Source organism: Biomphalaria glabrata, chromosome 5 (genome assembly GCF_947242115.1).
Source record: "Biomphalaria glabrata chromosome 5, xgBioGlab47.1, whole genome shotgun sequence".
NCBI lineage: Eukaryota > Metazoa > Mollusca > Gastropoda > Planorbidae > Biomphalaria > Biomphalaria glabrata.
In genome coordinates, this window is record NC_074715.1 from 9,658,321 (window position 1) to 9,678,009 (window position 19,689).

At 35.2% G+C, this 19,689-nt stretch overlaps 1 protein-coding gene across 1 annotated transcript in view; it reads right to left on the reverse strand.

The window, feature by feature from the left end:
* LOC106052305 (uncharacterized) overlaps positions 1–10,266 on the reverse strand; it is a 233,101-nt gene extending 222,835 nt beyond the window's left edge. The window contains exons 1-2 of the mRNA XM_056028747.1: positions 10,108–10,266; positions 7,212–7,394 (exon numbers count right to left, since the gene is read on the reverse strand). Coding sequence (XP_055884722.1) covers positions 7,212–7,394; positions 10,108–10,126 — 202 coding nt within the window. The 5' untranslated portion in view covers positions 10,127–10,266. The remainder of the gene's footprint in view (positions 1–7,211; positions 7,395–10,107) is intronic.
* Positions 10,267–19,689: the final 9,423 nt, after the last annotated feature.

The following is a 19,689-nucleotide window of genomic DNA, read 5'->3' on the forward strand; positions in this document are numbered from 1 at the left end:
TAAAAATCGCCTTCATAATTACGAGCCATTTATCGAGTGTTCATAGACATTGGTGCACCGAGTGCGTTCTTTTAACATTACATTTAAAGAGTCCATTCATATGACGTCAAAGAAAAAAAATTCCATTACCTCACAATAGGCTAGTACCGGTACCCTAAAAAAATGTCTTTATTTACACGAGATATTTGACGAGGGTTCATATACATTGGTGCACTGAGTTCTAATAGAATTTATTTAAAGAGGATCAAAGCCGCATTGTTTTTGCGTTTTGTCTGTCAGTCCGTCATCTTGATATAGAAAAAAACAACAACTATAAGTTATTAAACATTCATTAACCTTTATTTTACGTTTCAAAACATCGCAATAATTTTTAGGTATGAACGCAATTGACAAGATTATATAATAGATTGTTCCGGATGTTTGTATAAATAGTAAAAGAAAAAGAGAATTTCAGATAAATGTAATACCGTTAATTAAATTTTTTGGATGGTCTCGTATAAAAATTAGATGTACTACAGCCATGTGGAGAGATTTTCATACCTTACTTTGGTGTTTGGATTCTGTTTTCCTTAAAAATCGGAACATAATATTAACGATAATTAGATTTTTTAATGTTTTAGGTAGAAAGTTAAATGTACTGTAAAAGAGTAGTGAGTTAAAAAAATATTTTTCATAAAAATCCGAAAAAATATTATTTCGTAAATGAGAAGATTATTTGTTTGTTAATTAGAAGAGAGGAGTTCAAACAATTATTTGGCGTTAGTAGATTTTTAAATAAATTCGGAAATTTCTGGCGACGATTTGTAAGAAACAAAATCCGGAACATTCTTTATCGATTACAAAACTTCTATGTTATGTTTCAGCAAGAAAATTAAATGTCTAAAAAGTAATTTTCAGTAATCAATTCTAGTAAATTACTTTTTTTAAAGCCCTGAACAACATATTGTCGATATTTTTAAAATTTGTTTAAAGATGAAAATACGGAACAATTTGATATTGATAACCAAATTATAGTGACGCATTGTCAAATAATATAAGTGTAATATTAGTAAATTATGCGATTTCAAACAATCATTAGGCATAATTCATGTTTTATAAAACAATATCTGGAACATTTTTACACTTAATGAAATATAAGTCAGTATAGAGATTTTGATTTAGCATTAATATGCTATTTATATAAAAAACGGAACAACATATTATTGATAATGTATTTTTGCAACGTTTAAGAATGGAAATTGAATGTAATATAAATTAGAAGAGCAAACAAACATTTGTTGGGGTTGATTAGTTTTGCAAAAGAAAAAATCCGGAACAATCAACTTTTAGATACTTAAAACTATTGAGATGTTACGGGAAGAACATTAAAGGGTAAATCAGATTTTCAATAGCTTTTAGAGTGCTAGTTTTTTTAATCTAATCGTGACGGACAGACCGACCAACAGACAAAACGCACAAAAATAATCTTCTTTTATTCGGATGGGGGCACTAAAAAAAAATAAATAAAATCTGATTTTTTTAAAAAGTTTAAGGAATTGGTTTAGCACCTGATCATGTTGCGACGTTACGCTACTGCCGAAAATCGCTGCATAAGAAGTCCATTTAAAAAAATGTGCGTGATATTTACATACAAAGTGCATTATTAGCCTTTATAAACAAACAGAAATGATTTCTTTTAATTTTAGCAGCTGGTTGACCAGAAAAAAACAACATCTTTAACTATTATTTATATTTGTTGTAAACATTTCCTGTACATTTTAAAAATATATTTGACTTAGTGATACTGAAAATACACAAAAATTGACCATCTTTGTTAGCATATTGTAACATTGCCTCCCTTACATTTACGTAATTGTTTTAGAATTGGTGTATTTTTATGAAAAAATCGCTTGCATAATTAATTTTATAAATTAAACGGTTTGCTTTTAGAAAACCAAAAGTAGCCGTTGCACCTAAACTTTTCAAGCCGCATTTAACGATGAAATAATAGTTTTCATATCTCTTCTAGTTTTCGAGATCTGAGTGTGATAGACGGACAGACGGACAGACGGACATTTTGCACAAACCTAATAGCGGCTTTTTCCCCTTATGGGGGCCGCTAAAAAGCAGCACCAGGGACTAAGTTTTTAAGAGAGAAAGTAGTGAATAAAATGCTACTTAAATAAGGGACTGCGCCGACCTATGCTCGAACCAGTGACCCTGGAAACGACAACACCGCCTAGCAAAAACGCACTAAGTGAATTTAACCTCTAGACCATTGGAATGTCCAATGAAGCTGTGAACGTAAACATAAAGTTGAAGCTAGGTGCTGAAACAAAAGATGATACATACATATAGTAGACATAAATGAATAGCAGCACCAGGGACCTAGTTTTTTTTTAAGAGAGAAAGTAGTGAATTAAATGCTACGAAAATAAGGGACTGCTCCGACCGAGGCTCGAACCAGTGACCCTGGAAATGACACAACCTAGCGATAACGCACTAAGCGAACTTAACCTCGGAATGACCAAATGCTAGGGCATGTGACCATGGACCACTTGGGGGGGGGGGGGGTAATTTGCATACGGGCGAAATGACTCTGGAGCAGAATAATGTGTTGTTTTTTTTTTGGTCGGCGCAGTCCCTTATTTTCGATTTATTTAATTCGCTACTTTCTCTCTTAATAACTTGGTCACTGGTATTGCTATTCAATTATGTTTAATTTATGTATGTATCGCGTGAACTGCAGAACTACGTCCACTTATTCACACGCACCTAACAATGTATATTTTTTTATTTTTTTGTACGAAATGTTTTTTTAATGAGGCTTTGTTAAAGAGATTGACCCTTTACAAAACAATTAGAACAATAAGAAAATCATTATACGACATCAGTTATGCCAGGTTCACATCTAACTTTACACTCACTTTCGCCTATCTCTTGGTCTGCTGGACCGTTGGGGCGCCACATAAGATCTGTCAACCTTCTTTCTCCATACCTCTCTGTCATTTGCCTTTAATAGAATTTCATTTTTTATATTTTTTTCTGAAAATATTGAAACCTGCCTTTTTTGCCTGCCTGAGTGGAGCACTTCGGGGGAAGATTTAGAGTTTGTGTTTCCACACAAACTGTCTTTGTAACCTTGTTTATTATTTTTTTAAATTTTAATTTTAGAGCCCTCCGGTTCTGGCGCGGACATGAACTACTGCTAATTAACATATAACGGTTTTGATTTCTATATGCAACATATTTCATACATGTAGACACACATACATACATACATGCATACATACATGCATACATATATATCTAACATACAATTATATATATATATATATATTAGACTCTTCAAACCCCCGCTGCCTTGCGGTACTGAGGCTTCAGGAGACAACCTCGAGGAGAAATCAGGAGTGAAGCCCCTTAGGCGTTGGGAGTATCAGCTATGAAATTCCCTCCGGCAGCTTCTGCAACTGAGTTGGTGCCAAATGTAATGCGATGCGTTCCTTTGGATCACATCAGCAAGGTCGAGAGAGGGATCATGACGCATGGGCCACCCATGACCCCTTTATCCAAGGCCCAGGAATGCGCCCCGGAGAGGAAACTCTGGTGCTGCTGCAAAGCGGCTAAAACAACACGGGAGACAACAGTTACGGGTTATAAGTCCAACTTGATTGGCGTAATGTATGGACGCCACGGGTTGTCTCTGACGGTGGGAGAGGTCTTCGCGCCTCACTGATCAGCTACCGCCCGCCTCAACCTGGGCAGCCCCCAGTCAGTTAGGTGCTGATCCGCCACAGCCTGCCTGCTCTAATGGGTGCTTAGAGCTTAGTTTAAAACGACAAGTAGGCTGGAAACTTGCACCAAGCAACAAAAGAAGAAAAATTAAACTGAAAAAGAAAATCCCTGTCATGCGACTGGCCACTTGGAATGTCAGGACAATGTGTCCTGGTCTCACTGATGATCTAAGGCAGATCGACGATGCAAGGAAGACGGCAGTTATAAACAACGAGCTTAAAAGGCTACATATTGACATTGCAGCCCTGCAAGAAACCCGACTGGCCGAAAACGGCATGCTCCGCGAGACTGACTACACTTTCTTTTGGAAAGGGAAAGCACAGGATGAGACTCGAATACATGGTGTGGGCTTTGCTGTCAAGAACAGTCTTCTTCCCATGATAGTTCCTCCAGTTGGAGGCTCGGAACGGCTACTAAGCATAAGTATGATGACAGCATCTGGAAAAGTCACTCTAATTAGTGCCTATGCCCCCACACTATGCTCGCCTCAGGAGGACAAAGACAAGTTCTATGAAGACCTCAAAGAAGCCATTGCAAACATTCCTCAAAAAGAACATATGATCCTTCTAGGTGACTTCAATGCTAGAGTAGGATCAGATCACACTACCTGGCCAGACTGTCTTGGGCTTTTTGGAATCGGAAAGATGAATGAGAACGGACAAAGACTGCTTGAATTCTGCACATACCATAAGCTCTGCATTACCAACACATACTTCAGAACAAAACCACAGCACTGTGTCTCATGGAGGCACCCTAGGTCTGGGCACTGGCACCAGCTGGATATGATACTGACACGAAAAAAGGACATTGGAAATATACTGCTGACACGTAGCTACCAAAGCGCGGATTGTGATACTGATCATACTTTAGTGTCATGCCGGACAAGACTGCTGCCAACTAAGATCCACACCTCACAGGGAAAAAGAAAATCACGCCTGAATACTACTAGCACAAAAAATCCTGATCTTTGCACCAAATTTGAGAACAAATTAGAGGAAGCTTTTAAAAACTTCTCTGTGACTGAGGTAGAAAAAAGCTGGACGTTTATGCGTGATACAATCTACCAAACATCATCACTGGTCTTTGGAAACAAAACCAAGAAAAGCGAAGACTGGTTTGAAGCTAGTCCACCAGAAATGGAAACTGCCACTACGAACAAGAGAGCAGCCACGCTAATCTACAAGAAGGATCCCACCCCAAGCAACTTAGAAAGGTTCAGAGCTGCACGTAACAATGCCCAAAGAGTAGCGAGACAATGTGCTAACAAATACTGGCAAAAGCTATGCGAAGATATTCAATCTTGTGCCGACTGTGGTAACATAAGAGGACTATATGAGGGCATGAGAAAAGCCTTTGGACCTCACACCAGCAAGTGTGCTCCGCTCAAGTCAAAAGATGGCTCAATCATCAGCGATCGTGCGCTGCAAATGGAACGATGGGTAGAACACTATGCAGAACTCTACCAGATTGAAAACGCCATCTCACCAAATGCTGTTTCCAACTTCCCATCACTTCCAGTTTTGACGGAATTAGATGAAACGCCCTCAGTAAAGGAGCTGAGCATTGCCATTGACATGCTTGCACATGGGAAAACACCCGGAGGAGATTGCATTCCTGCTGAAGTAATTCAGGCTGGAAAACATGCCCTAATCAAACCACTCCATGAACTGCTAAGCTTGTGCTGGGAACAAGGAATGGTCCCCCAGGAATTGAAAGACTCCAACATTGTTACAATTTATAAAAATAAAGGCGACCGCTCTGATTGTAACAATTACAGAGGCATCTCACTGCTTAGCATAGTCGGAAAGGCTTTTGCTAGAGTGTTACTAAAGCGATTACAGATCCTGGCAGATCGTGTTTATCCAGAGTCGCAGTGTGGCTTTAGGGCAGGAAGATCTACAACAGATATGATTTTCTCTCTGCGGCAGCTACAGGAGAAGAGCAGAGAACAAAAGCAGCCCCTCTTCATAGCTTTTATTGATTTGACCAAGGCCTTTGACCTTGTTAGCAGAAGCGGTCTGTTTGCTGTACTAGAGAGAATCGGCTGTCCAAATAAGTTAAGAAAACTAGTGTCAGCTTTTCACGAAAATATGCAGGGTACCGTTCAGTTTGAAAGTTCTTCCTCCAGGCCATTCTCCATTAAGAGCGGTGTAAAACAAGGATGTGTACTGGCCCCTACACTATTTGGCATCTTCTTCTCAGTCGTACTATCCAGTGCTTTTAAATCCCTGGAAGACGGAATATACATCCATAGCAGATCCGATGGAAGGCTCTTTAACCTGGCACGTCTTAAAGCCAAAACGAAAAGGCGTCGTATCTTGATAAGGGAGCTGCTGTTTGCCGATGACGCGGCACTCGTATCTCACTCACAAGGAGGTCTACAGAAGCTAGTGAACGCCTTAGCAGCTGCTTGTCAAGAGTTTAGCCTTACTATAAGTCTCTCCAAGACCGAAATCCTGGCACAAGACGTTGCAGAAATACCTATAATACAAATTGGGAACCACACCCTTTCAGTGGTGCAGGAATTTACCTACTTGGGTTCAACAATTGTCAGTAACCTAGACTTAGACATTGAGCTGACAAAAAGGATAGGAAAAGCTACCACAGCATTGGCAAAACTCTCCAAGCGCGTCTGGGAAAATGGTAAATTGACCACAGCGACCAAAATCCTGGTCTACAACGCCTGTGTTGTGAGCACTCTCCTTTATGGCAGTGAAAGCTGGTCAACATACATGTACCAAGAGCACAGATTGAATAGTTTCCACTTGCGCTGCCTGAGACGCATAATGGGCATCTCTTGGAGGGACCATGTCTCCAATCAGGAAGTTTTGAGATTGGCCAATATGAACAGCATGTATGCTCTCCTGACACAAAGGAGATTACGCTGGCTCGGACATGTCACCCGCATGCCAGATGGTAGAATCCCGAAAGATATCTTATATGCTGAGCTTGTGGAAGGAGTCAGACCCAAGGGCCGCCCAAGACTAACATATAGAGATGTCTGCAAGCGAGACATGAGAGCCTCAGGCATCAGTGAAAGTATGTGGGAAAACATAGCCAAAGACCGGAGTGCATGGAGACAGACTGTGCGTGCTGGGACAACCCTTGCTGAGAACAAAAGAATTGAAGCGGCTTTAATCAAGAGGGAAAAAAAAGAAAGCTGCCCTGTCTGCTAGCCCTAAATCAGAGGCATACAAATGTACGAATTGTGGCAAAGTCTGCCGTTCTAGAATTGGCTTGATTAGCCACACCAGATTCTGCCCCGTCTCAAGATTAAGCCAAAACCATTGACTCACTTGGGCTCATCCATTGCCTTTCGAGACAAAAGGAGCCATATATATTAGACTCTTACAGTAGCAAATAGAAACTAAACGACAAAAACTTCTGCTTCAATTGATCATAAGAGATACAGAACACTTATCAAATAATAAACTCACCTCCACTAATATAAAGAGAGCACAAGGAGCCTATGTCCCCAAGTATTTTCAACGAAGTTGTCATCACATTATCTTCACATCTTATATCCATTGTGTTCTCATTAAGTTGTGACCATTTCTGACTTCCACACTCTTGGTATACATTACTTGTATTGTACAATAATTGAACCGTTGAAAACTTATCTGATAAAAAAAATGAATTTTAAACTTGAATCAACTATACATGTATTGCTTGAACTTAATGTCTAAAACCTGAAATGAGCCCTTTCATTATCTATCTATTATTTAAAATGTAGACATATTAAAATTAAAATATGTATGTATGTATGTATCTATCTATCTATCTATCTATATTTCTATCTATCTATCTATCTATCTATCTATCTATTTATTTATTTATCTATCAATATATCTATCTATGTATCTATATATCTATTTATCTATCTATCTCATGGGCGTTGCCAGTATTTTTTTTTTGGTAGGTGGTGGTTGGGGGAGGTCCTCCTCGCGCCTGCCAAAAAAAAAGTATGTGTGTGTGTGTCTGTACATAATTAATCTTTATTACATTCTGACCTTTATTCTTTCGGAAAACGTTTATTATACCCTAGAATCGGTTCTTCCTGGAGTTAATGGAAAAATTGTAGACTACCTACCTTTGCCAGCTAGGGGGTCTGGGGGAGTGCTGTGAGCGCCCCGCAGCCAAGCACTATTTCCGGTATTAAAAGCATATTCCGAGGAATTTTCAGTGCATTATCCCGCTATTAAAATGTTTTAGTTTACAAGCCTATCTGCTATTCTTACTTATTTATATCCTCCAGCCCCCTCAGGCGCATTAAGCGGCAAGCTTCTTTCACATAAATCTGTCACTGGCAATATTTGAATCTTCCCATTTGCTCTGAGGACCTTCATGAAAGTATGGCGCCAAGTCGTACTACGATGTCACTGTTTGCGCTTTCCTCGTAATGGCCTCCACGTCATCGCAAATCTTATTATGCGCGATTTATTTTCTAGGAGAACATGTCCTGCAAACCTCACGCGACGCTCTGTCACAACCTTACTAATGGGTTGACTCCCAGTTAGTCATATGATTTACTTAATTGAGATTTGATCTCTATAATTGACTTCTAAAATCCGTCTTAGCCATCTTTGTTGAGCCACATTTAGTCTTTTTCAATTTCGGCAGATGACTATTCACAGCACTTTATTAATGGAGCCCAGCCACTTTTAGAAATGTGTAACCTCTCTTGGCTAAACTCTAGGAATTAGGTGACTGTAGTTTGCTTTAAATGTTGTATCGTTGTGTCTCTATCTCGAAATGTTATTATTCGTAGAGAGCATATTATGTCTATGGTGGCTATGCTACATTTAATCTCTTGGTAGACTCTAGAAGCTATCATTTGCGGCCTGGATAGTGCCACTCTAGCAAAGATGTTGCCAATCATGCAATTATACCCATATAATTGTTGCAGTCACTCCGATCTCCTTTGTACTTATATATTGTGACTATATTTGCGTCACAAATGTCCTGTGGATCATGACCTGTTTGCCAGAAGCTGCAAAGATGATTATAGAGTTTTCTATTTCGTGCAATTGCTTTTTAAGATCACCAGGGCTAGGTATGTTATCTAGGCATTCCAATACTGGAAGATTTGGTAGAGAAGCCGGTGTGGATGACACTTTTCAGATCTATCCTTCGAGTGATGCAGAGGCCACCTTTTTAAGGTATTCTGGGGTTTTGTTTTGTTTTCCTTGCCAGTAGAATGTATAATTGATTTCTGTAAGATATTCATTATTTGCGAATCTGGTTTCGTGCTATCTATCTCTTTTCGTTATATCTATCTTTCTATTTATACTTTTATAAGTTGTAATGCATAAATTACAATTATTCGTTCTTTAGTTAAAAGTAGTGTCTAAATAAATGCATGTACTTATGCTAATACTTTATTTTAGTAAATTAATGAGTAAATTCTCTGAGTGTTATGTTAAGGACAGAAAACTACCATAACAAAGTTTTGTGAATTAAGACTGAATAAATGTTTGTTTCTTTGTTTTACAACTTTCCTTCAAAATTTTAGATTTCTACGTCAAGGTCCAACTACTCCTGGCAGTTAAGAACTCATATCTCAAGACCATCCAGCAAGCCAATCTAATATATGAAGCACAATGTAAGGACTATGTATGTATATACGTATGTATGTATGTTTGTATGTATGTACGTATTCATGTGTGTATGTATGTAGATATGTATGTATGTATGTATGTATGTATGTATGTATGTATGTATGTATGTATGTATGTATGTATGTATGTATGTATTTATATATGTATTTATGTATGTATTTATGTATGTATTTATGTATGTATTTATGTATGTACGTATTCATGTGTGTATGTCCCAAATAGAAAACCAAACCGTTTAACCAATCTTGATAAAATTTGGCATGAAAGTTTCTAAGATTATAGCGAAGACCAAAGTGTGTGTTAAATATCTCTCTAAAAACAAGAAGGTCCTAAAAATAAAAATTAACCCTAACCCTAACCCTAACCCTAAAAAACTAAACTTTATTAACGAAATCGGGTAAACCCATTTTCACAGTATTCTATACTAGCAATGTAAAATATGAAGCTACATCAATGATACAAAAACAAAGGCACGCTGGCCGCGGGTCATATCCAGCTAATATTAAGATAAAGAAAACTCTACACCTCTTCATATGTCACATTTTTTGGACCATATAGTGCCAAGTAAAGCTTTTTTATTTTGGACCATTTTCAATATTAATGTACGAAAAATAGGGTGAAGCTAATACAACTATATACAAGTTCGGGTATCGTAGAAAACTGAAAAGCCTTTTTTACTTCAGGTAAAAAAAAAAAGCAACTACTATGTTCTTACATGTGTCATTCAAAACCATCCTCAGCCACGTCAAAGTATATGTTTTATCCCAGGACACAGTGAGTTCTTGAAAGTTTGGATCATTGTTACACGTACTGTCATCTCCGTCAGTTAACCAAGACTTTGTTTCTGATTTTGTAGCTCCTTGTATTGTTAGTAGATCCCCTGAATTATAGGGCAAAAATTTGAAATCGCATACTTGAAATGTTATGGTTTAATAGGCTACACACAGGGTTGGCCTTACTATTGAAGGTCCCCGATTAGTAGTTGCTTGCGAGGCCCCTGTTTTAAATTCTTAACAATACTATTTATTAATATTAATTAGATCATTATATTAACATTTATTATACAACATGCATAGGAAGTAGCTTAAACGCAATAGGTGCCAATGGATTAATTAAAGTGTCAATTGTACAACAGACTAGATATGTTCACCATTTAAGTCCTACATCTTCGAAAGAGTCATGACTGATAGTGATATGCTAAATGTAAAAAGATAATTAAGTACTACATATTTTATGTTTTATGTATTAATCTAGTCATGCATATTACCAACTACCTACCAAGTAACATACACAAGTAGAATATAAATAATTCTTTCAGACTCACTTTTAATAGCGAATATTATAAATGTAATACCATAAGGAGCTCGTTTGTTTTGGTCTATTAATTTGCTTAGAAGTGACAGAAAATGTTTTTTAGAGTAGTTTTTGTTTCATCACTTAAATATAAATCTTTTTTTAAACACAAACACACAGGAGCTTGTGCTTTTGTGTCCTTGTAAAGTGGGGCTACTGAGAAAGAACATATTTTTAAAAAAAATTATATAGCATAAATGACGTGGTTAAAAAAATAAGCATACATTGTGTAAATAAGAAGCAGCTAATAGGCGATACACAATGACTGGATCTAGACTACATATCTGATCGCACATAGAGTTTAGGCTCTTGTAAAAGCTCACTCAAACTGCCCTATTGGTTGAAAAAAAGAAAAGGTTATTTATTCTTAGGTTAATAACCAATTTGTATAAGGAATTGAGGTGTGTGATCGGAATTAAGGAATGGATTTCTTTGTCTGAGATTATTACACCTTGGAAGACCATGAGAATATTTTTTTTTATGTTTTAGTAACAATAATGTTGATACTCTATCGTTAGCTTGTAGTTACCAACAGCTGGAACAACTTAACCAATATAAGTATATTTATATTTTTGGAAAGTAGGAGTTTGAAATAAACAACAATATACTTCTTATTAAATTAACAAGAATATACAATTTATTGATATTATTTACAGATACAACTTGAGAGTTAGTATTAAGAATAAAGAAACAATGCTAAGATGATATTGAAAAAAAAAACGAAACTTACTACAAAAAAAATTAGTTTTTGACTTTTCTCACGTTTTTTTTTTTAACTTTCAGTCATCAGACCACTCCCTTAAATTCATTTAAATTCTGCCAGACCCATTGCGATTTCATCATAAACTCTCAAGCCTGCACAACCAAAACTATATGCTCCCCATTTCCTCGAAGTTAACATAGAAACACATATACTCCATAACAATTAGACAAACTTTGAAGTGTGTGTGTGTAAGGTAAAAGGCCAAACAGGGCAAGTGGGCCACCATTTAAAATTGAAATAAACTGATACGAAAATCATAAACCGTAATGTGTTCGGATTTAGGGGAGACGTTATTATCCCAGTAAGGAATATGAAAAAAGAAGGATAAATGAAACACCATTTAACAATGTATTTAAATTCCCAATTATAAACGCGGACCTGCGCAGCGTGGCGAGGTATATTTAAATGTAACAACTTCAACTTACAATGCCTACATCAATCCCCGTCTAAGATTTTATCGTTTATTGTAATTCTAGTACACGGTGAGAAAATTGTCGCAGAAATTGTAAAATCAGAATTAATTCAATGTTTAGTTTTTAAAAAAATTCATTATGAACTAAGGTGTAAATGAATATCATTTGTATTGCTATAACACTTAATCCCATAAATATGTAAAACCTTTGGCTATATTTTTATACTTATATGGCATGATGTAGGCCTCGAGGTTGCAAGAAAAAAATAAGCAAGAAGTTTTTACTCATTAGTTTATGGTAGCTTCGAGTTTCTAAATAGAAGGGTAGTAATGCACAGAAATGATAAAAAAATGAATTTTTTTTTATTTTGCTTCGTTACAAAAGAATTAAGCAACAAGTAAAGAAGACACAAACTACTTTCAAGACTTTAATCAGTTCATTAAATCTGTAAGTTTGAAGCTTTATTATTATTTTTTTTACCAATACTAGAATCTCATGGAAAAAAAATAAATATTGGGTCATCAGATTTAACTTTTGAAGACATCGAAAAGTAAAGACCTCCCTAAACAGTTTTAACAACTTACTGTACTGACATCTAGCCACGAACCACCCAGGTTGGCATTTGTCAAGACACGTCCCGTTAGATCCAGTGCAATTCTTGACACAATGACATTGATTTAACTTTTGAAGACATCGAAAAGTAAAGACCTCCCTAAACAGTTTTAACAACTTACTGTACTGACATCTAGCCCCGAACCACCCAGGTTGGCATTTGTCAAGACACGTCCCGTTAGATCCAGTGCAATTCTTGACACAATGACATTGATATATACAAAAATCATTGTTACCACAGAAACTGTCATCTGAAAATGAAAAGAATTATGTAACTATCTAGCCTAAGATAATACTTAAAAAAATATGTATAAGCCTTGTATAGTTTCAATGTTAAAGACTAACAATTCGCGTATAACGGTTTTTAAAAATTATACTTTTGTTTATTTTAAATATTGAAGTTTACCTTTTTGTAACTACCAACCCACACTTAATAAAACAATAATGTTATTGTGTATAATAATAAAAATATGTTTCACGCTACTCTAAAATATCAAATAAACACACAATTTACATACAAATGCAAATGAAACTGAAAAGTCCTCCCAGCAAATTTCCAGCAATTTTTTTTTAAGAAAGTGAAGAGAAAAGTAAAGAAACAAAAAAAAAAAAAAGAAAATGAAGTAGAAAAAGAGAAAATAACAATAAAATAAAGAAAAGACTTATTTTAATAACAAGAAATGGGCTTTTTTCACGTATAAAGCAGAAAGTAAGGCGTATGTATGTATGTATGTATGGGTTTATTCTTGATAAAACTTGGCATAACTTTTTCTTTGGTACTAACTGAAACAATAGAGTATGTAAAGTAGCCCTAAAACAAGCTTAAAAAGCTGCCCAACTCAATTAAAGTATTAATATTTCATGGATCTAGGTCATTTAGCCATGTTGACGTGAGACAATATCGAAAGGATCTAGATCTAATTTTAGGAACTATACTTTGCAAAGTAGTTTTTTTATTTTAACATATCTGTTTGCTTATATGTAATATGTATGCCCAGCATAGAAATCAAAACTGTTTAAAATACTCTTTCAGGCTTCACTTAACCAGGGCAGAGTACCAAAGGACTGGAAAGAAGCTAATGTCACCCCCCTATTTAAAAAAGGAGAAAAATCTGACCCAGGAAACTACAGACCAGTATCACTTACCAGCATCACATGTAAAATCCTAGAACACATAATATGTAGCAACATCATAAACCACTTAGACAAACATAATGTCCTTACACCATACCAACATGGCTTTAGGAAATATAGATCATGTGAAACACAACTAATAGGACTAATTCATGATTTTTCAAAAGGTTTAGATAACAGTGAACAAATAGATGCTATCTTACTAGATTTTTCTAAGGCTTTTGACAAAGTTCACCACCATAGTTTGCTTAAAAAATTAAAATATTTCGGCATTAATGGTCCACTGCATCAGTGGATTAAAGACTTTCTGATAGGGAGAGAACGAACTGTAATAATAAATGGCTCTAAATCAACACCGATAACAGTAAACTCAGGTGTACCTCAAGGAACAGTCTTGGGTCCACTACTATTTTTAATTTACATAAATGATTTACCAAATTGCATTAGTTCAGGAACAAAAGTCAGATTATTTGCAGACGATTGCATAATATATAGAACAATAAAAACAACACAAGACACAGATATTTTACAAAGAGAATTAGATGAATTACAGAAATGGGAATCAAATTGGAGCATGTCTTTCCACCCAGAAAAATGTCAGTTGTTAAGAGTAACAAAAAAACTAAAACAAATTAATTCCACTTATCTTATTCATGGCAAACCAGTAACACAGACTAAAAACGCAAAATACCTAGGTGTTATAATAAATGAAAAACTGTCATGGAATCCACATATTGATGAAACTACAAAAAAATCAAACAAAGCATTAGGATTTATTAAAAGAAATTTCTATAAATCAAATAAGAACATAAAACTAAAATGTTATTTAACCTTGGTTAGGCCAATAATAGAATATGCATCCTCTGTTTGGGACCCCTCAACTCGAGAAAACATTAAGAAACTAGAACAGACACAAAATAGAGCAGTGCGATTCATAACAAACGAATATTCACATTTGACTAGAGTAACACCTTTAGTAAAATCACTAAATTTAGAAAGCCTTCAGGACAGAAGGCTCTAAAGTAAAGTAGCAATAATACATAAAACACTGAACCATAATCTTCAAATACAAAAACAAAATTTAATAAAATACTCTGAAAGACACAAAGATAAAGGCACATTCCTCGTCCCATATGCTAGGACAAATTTGTACAAATACTCCTTCTTCCCTAGTGCTATTAGAGCATGGAATGGGTTGCCTGAGCTAGCCAGGAAAACCAGTGACTTGGCAGAATTTAAGTCATTGGTTAATATGCATGACTAAATGCATGACGCGTAGGACGTAATCATCTTCTTTTTTGAAGTAACGTCTGTATTATATAAGATAAGATAAGATAAGATAAACAATCTTAATAAAACTTAGCATAAATGTTAATTGGGTACTAACTGAAACAGTACCGTATGTAAAGTAGCCCTAAAACAAGCTTACGACCCTAAAAAATTTGCCCAACTCTATGAAAGTATTACTATTTCATGGATCTAAGTCATAACGCCATGTTTACAACAGACCATATGGAAAGGTCACGCATACACAGAGCGAAGGCTCCACGCTCGCACAGAAAGAAAATCTCCAAAGTCTAGATCTAACTCTAGATCTAACTATATTTTTTTTTACCTAATAATTTAACACATGATCAAACAAAATATAGAGTCTATTCCTTTCATTTCATATTTATATCAAATTAACCTTCAATTTTTTAAAATTTCTATCGCATTTTTTCATACATTCGTTTGCTATAGCTGCAACTTAGCCCAATTGCTCTATTCCAAATATCGCGTATAGATCTTTACACAAACCAATGTTTTAATAAAAAAAAATAGATTTAGGTCGATTAGCTTTTTTAGCTCCATTCATAATATTTGTATATTCATGCATTCGTTTTACTTAAAACATAATTAGTTTGTTTAATAGTTTCTAATACACTATATCAATGATACGCAAATTAAGACCCGCTGGCAGCGGGTAATATCTGGCTAGTACATAATATTAAAAAAAAAAAAATTCACAAAAAAAAAAAAAGATGTTTGTCACCCACTTACCTTGCATAGATGCTAAGATCCAGGTGCAGGGTACAAACAGTGATATGAATATTAATTGAAGTCTCATGCTTTTCAAGAGACAAGACAGGGCATTTTCTCATTCATTTTATGTTACTTCTTATTATAAAATTCCTTGTACAGAATTGTCGGTTAACACTCATTTTAACGTCTTATTCCTCATACAGTCGTATTGATTTGAAGACATAATTCTAAATGTTTTTTTTGTACAAGTTTAAGAGGAAGTACTATAAAACACTGAACGTATGAATGTGTTTAAGTAAACATCCTTTTCAAATAAATCATTATTTCTAGGATGTGTATTATATTACAATAAAGAACTCAGTCAATAATGTAAAGTATCGTAATTGCTAGTTACAATACTATAGAATATTACACACACTCTCTCACACATACTAAAATGCTCACACAGACTACATGTTCGGTGTCAGGGCATGCTGTTTTGCGTTGCTATTTGTGCTGGCTATTTACTGTTTGTATATTTACATATTTCTTATTTTAATTATATGTAATGTTTAAAGCAGACTGGACTTTATTTTAATTAATAGACTACTATAATTAATGTCGAGTGTTAATTACAAACTGAGCGGAATGAATGTTGGCGAACCTGAACAGGGGGACTATGGAAATCTTTTGTTGTGGCCCAGTGGCGTAGCTAGGGTGGGGTGAGGGGTCGAAAGTTAAAAATCCCCCATGGCTCCCACTTGAGAGGTCCAAATAAAGAGTCTGAATTTATTTATTTTTTTACATTAAATATTACACGATTATCACATGTCAAAATGGCGAAAGTCAAATTGCAGGGGCATCAAAAAAGGTGAAGCTCCCCGGGCTTAGCTACGCCACTGTTGTGGGTCTATACTTTAAGTATGTGTGGCGAGCTTTAAGTCATACGCAGAGCGTCACAACTAAGAGTGTTGTACTCCTTCCTAATATAAAGCAGCATATCCAATCAATATCCGAAATCACGTTCTAAATACAAATCATTTCTTCATTAAGGATGTCACTGAAGAAGTACCCAAAATATAATTCTTTAAAGTCTTACCTCCCTCTAAAACTACTTTAACCTTAGTGCAACTTGATAACCTGATAAGGCATCGAATATCTTGTATACAGCCTACTTCAGGGTTAACATAAATATAGTAATAAACTTCCTTATGTGGTTTAAAAGAGTTCATTCTTAAAGCATTCAAAGTCATGTGAGTGTGTGTGTGTGCGTGTCCTTGTGTGTCTGTAGCATTGGCAATACTGACGATTCCCTTGAAAGGATATCTTTTTTTATTAGGCAGTCGTTACGTCTGTTATATCGAATGAAAACAATTCACTACAAAAAACCTCGAAAAATAAATAAAGAGGTTGATTTTATTTATTTTTTTACATCAAAATAAAGCAAAATATAACACTATTTTAGTGATGTATTCAATTGTCTCTATTGTTTGCTTTTCCATCATAGTAGCCCATCACATCGGGGCCTATAAGGATGCGTTGAGGACGCGGTGGTTGAATCTCTACGAAGGCTGGGATTTTGAATTTTGGAATTTTTAGGGCGTCCCTAAGTTCACCCAACTCTAATGGGTACCTGACTTTACTTGGGTAAAGTAAAGGCGGTTGGTCGTTGTGCTGGCCACATAACACCATGCTCGTTAACCGTTGGCCAGATGATATAAATATCATCTGCCTCCTGAAAGGGAAACTTTACTTTTTTAAGGATGCGTTGAACCGATCCAGACAAAGAAATCTGTTGTATAGATTCAATACAAGCCTATAACGAACAGGAAAGGGTTTTTACACAGCAAGCGGTTATTTAACTGTCATAAAGTTTTCTTAGAAACAAAAATATATCCCTTATAGGTATCATATAGCTATCCCCCTTACTACACATGCCACCTTTACTTGGGAATCTTAGTTCAGAGTTCAGGGGGTTACCACACATCACACAGTGTCAAGGTTTTGCTCTGATGTGAAACTTATTTACGAAAATCGATTGTTCCAGATTTTTATATTTAAAAAAATATTCTATTTATTTAAAATCGCACTACTATCTTACACTACATTTAATTTTCTGGCTAAAACGTGGCAAAATAAAATTATCGTTGATGGTATGTTGCGGATGTATAAGAAAAATAATTTCTTAATTTTAGATCTAGAATTTCTAGGTCTAGTTATGAATGAGATAGACTGTTAGGACTGAGTTCTTGTCAGCCTGGGTCTCCTGTTAACTTTAGAGGAGAGACGGGCAATTCAGGTTGTTGACTTTAATGTGTTTTTTTTTTAAATGTACTGTAACTCATAGTAAAACAGTGTGGTTTTTTTTGTTCCTAGTCCAGGCTGTTGTATTTTTGTTATAGAGTTAAAATATAGATTCTTATATAGACTCTAATTATTTTTGTGTAGCTAATAGTGTCTTTGGGATATTGATCTGTTATATGTAAATTGATACTGCATATTTCATTTGCCAAAAATATGCCTGTACTTTATTTATCAATGAAAAAAACAAGTTATATTTCCGAGAATCGGCATTCTGAATTTTCAATATGTCATTATATTTTCGTTACTGTATTGTTTATGACTTGGTTACATTTGGTATTTAGCATTGAAAATACGTATATTAGAGAAGAAAATCTTGACTATATCAAGCTCTAGAATTTCATTTTCCAGATCAAAATCTAGAATTAAAGTGTAAATTTTGATTACCAAATGTCTAGATCTATATTGCAATGTTATAAAATATTAAAACAAATCTACCTTTTTTAAAAAATTCAATGTTGCTCTAAGTCTATTGATAGATCATCTAGGTTTTTTTTTTCGTTACTCTGATCTAAATTACATCTAAATTATTCCAAATTTAGATGTTTGATATAGATTTTAAGATTGCTAAATCAGACCTTTAGTTTAGGTAGATCTACATCATTAATCTAGTTCCATTTAAATAAAAATGCCAATAGCTATGTTTGTAACTGTGCTGGGACATTGAGCAGACGTTGCCGAAGTACAAGCTCAATACTTGTTCTTATCATTTTTATTTTTGATTTTTACAAAACAAGACCGAAAGATTATCTAAAATAGCTTGTCTGACATATTGTATATATTCGTTAGTTGTCATGCCGAAATTTGTAATATATCTTTTTATCAATAATAGGCTATTAGTTTGTTATTAAATTGACTGATTATCTCGACGGTCCTGGGTTCATACCCTGCTCGCTGCCATCCCCAGTCCATTGAAGGTTTGGGCTAGAAAGTAGATTCTCTGTAGCTTTGAAGGAACATACGAAACATAAAATATTATACAGAAAAAAAAATAAAACGCCAAATACGTCTTTAGAACATAATTACTTTAGACAATCAAAACAAAAATAAATCTTGAATAGTCCTTGCCAATAGACGGATCCAATAGGGATACGACGAGGGCTGCCTCTGATTTTGTGTAATCTTATTAAATCTTTTTGAGTCACTCACTGAAAAAAACAAGATAATGCACATAAAAAACTATCTTGACCCCCCACCAATTTTTCTTCCCAATTATATACAGTATAGCTTTTAAAAAAAAATCATTAATAAGAACATTATATCCAAAAAAAAAAAGGTTGACCATTCTGCCCTAAGATGTGTAATCGTGGATACACAACGGTTTTCTATCAAGGAGGCTCGAGTTCGAATCTATACACGAGCAGAGTTGTCTCTGCTGAGCAACGTCCAAAACAGAAACCCCCATCCCCTCATATGTCCACAAATTGTTTGCCCTATAAAACTTCTCCACTTAATCCTCGGAGATTTCAATGAGGGGATAAAAATGTGTTTATATAAAGTTGGTGTTGGTTTCGTTTTAGAATCTTCTCGAACGCTATTTATAGGTCTGTTAACTCAGTGTAAATAAGCAATTGTATAAACAGAAAATAGTCTCTTTGGGTTGATGGATTTGTCATTGTCAATGTTAGCTGTTAGAAACATTCTAGAACGTATACGTCAT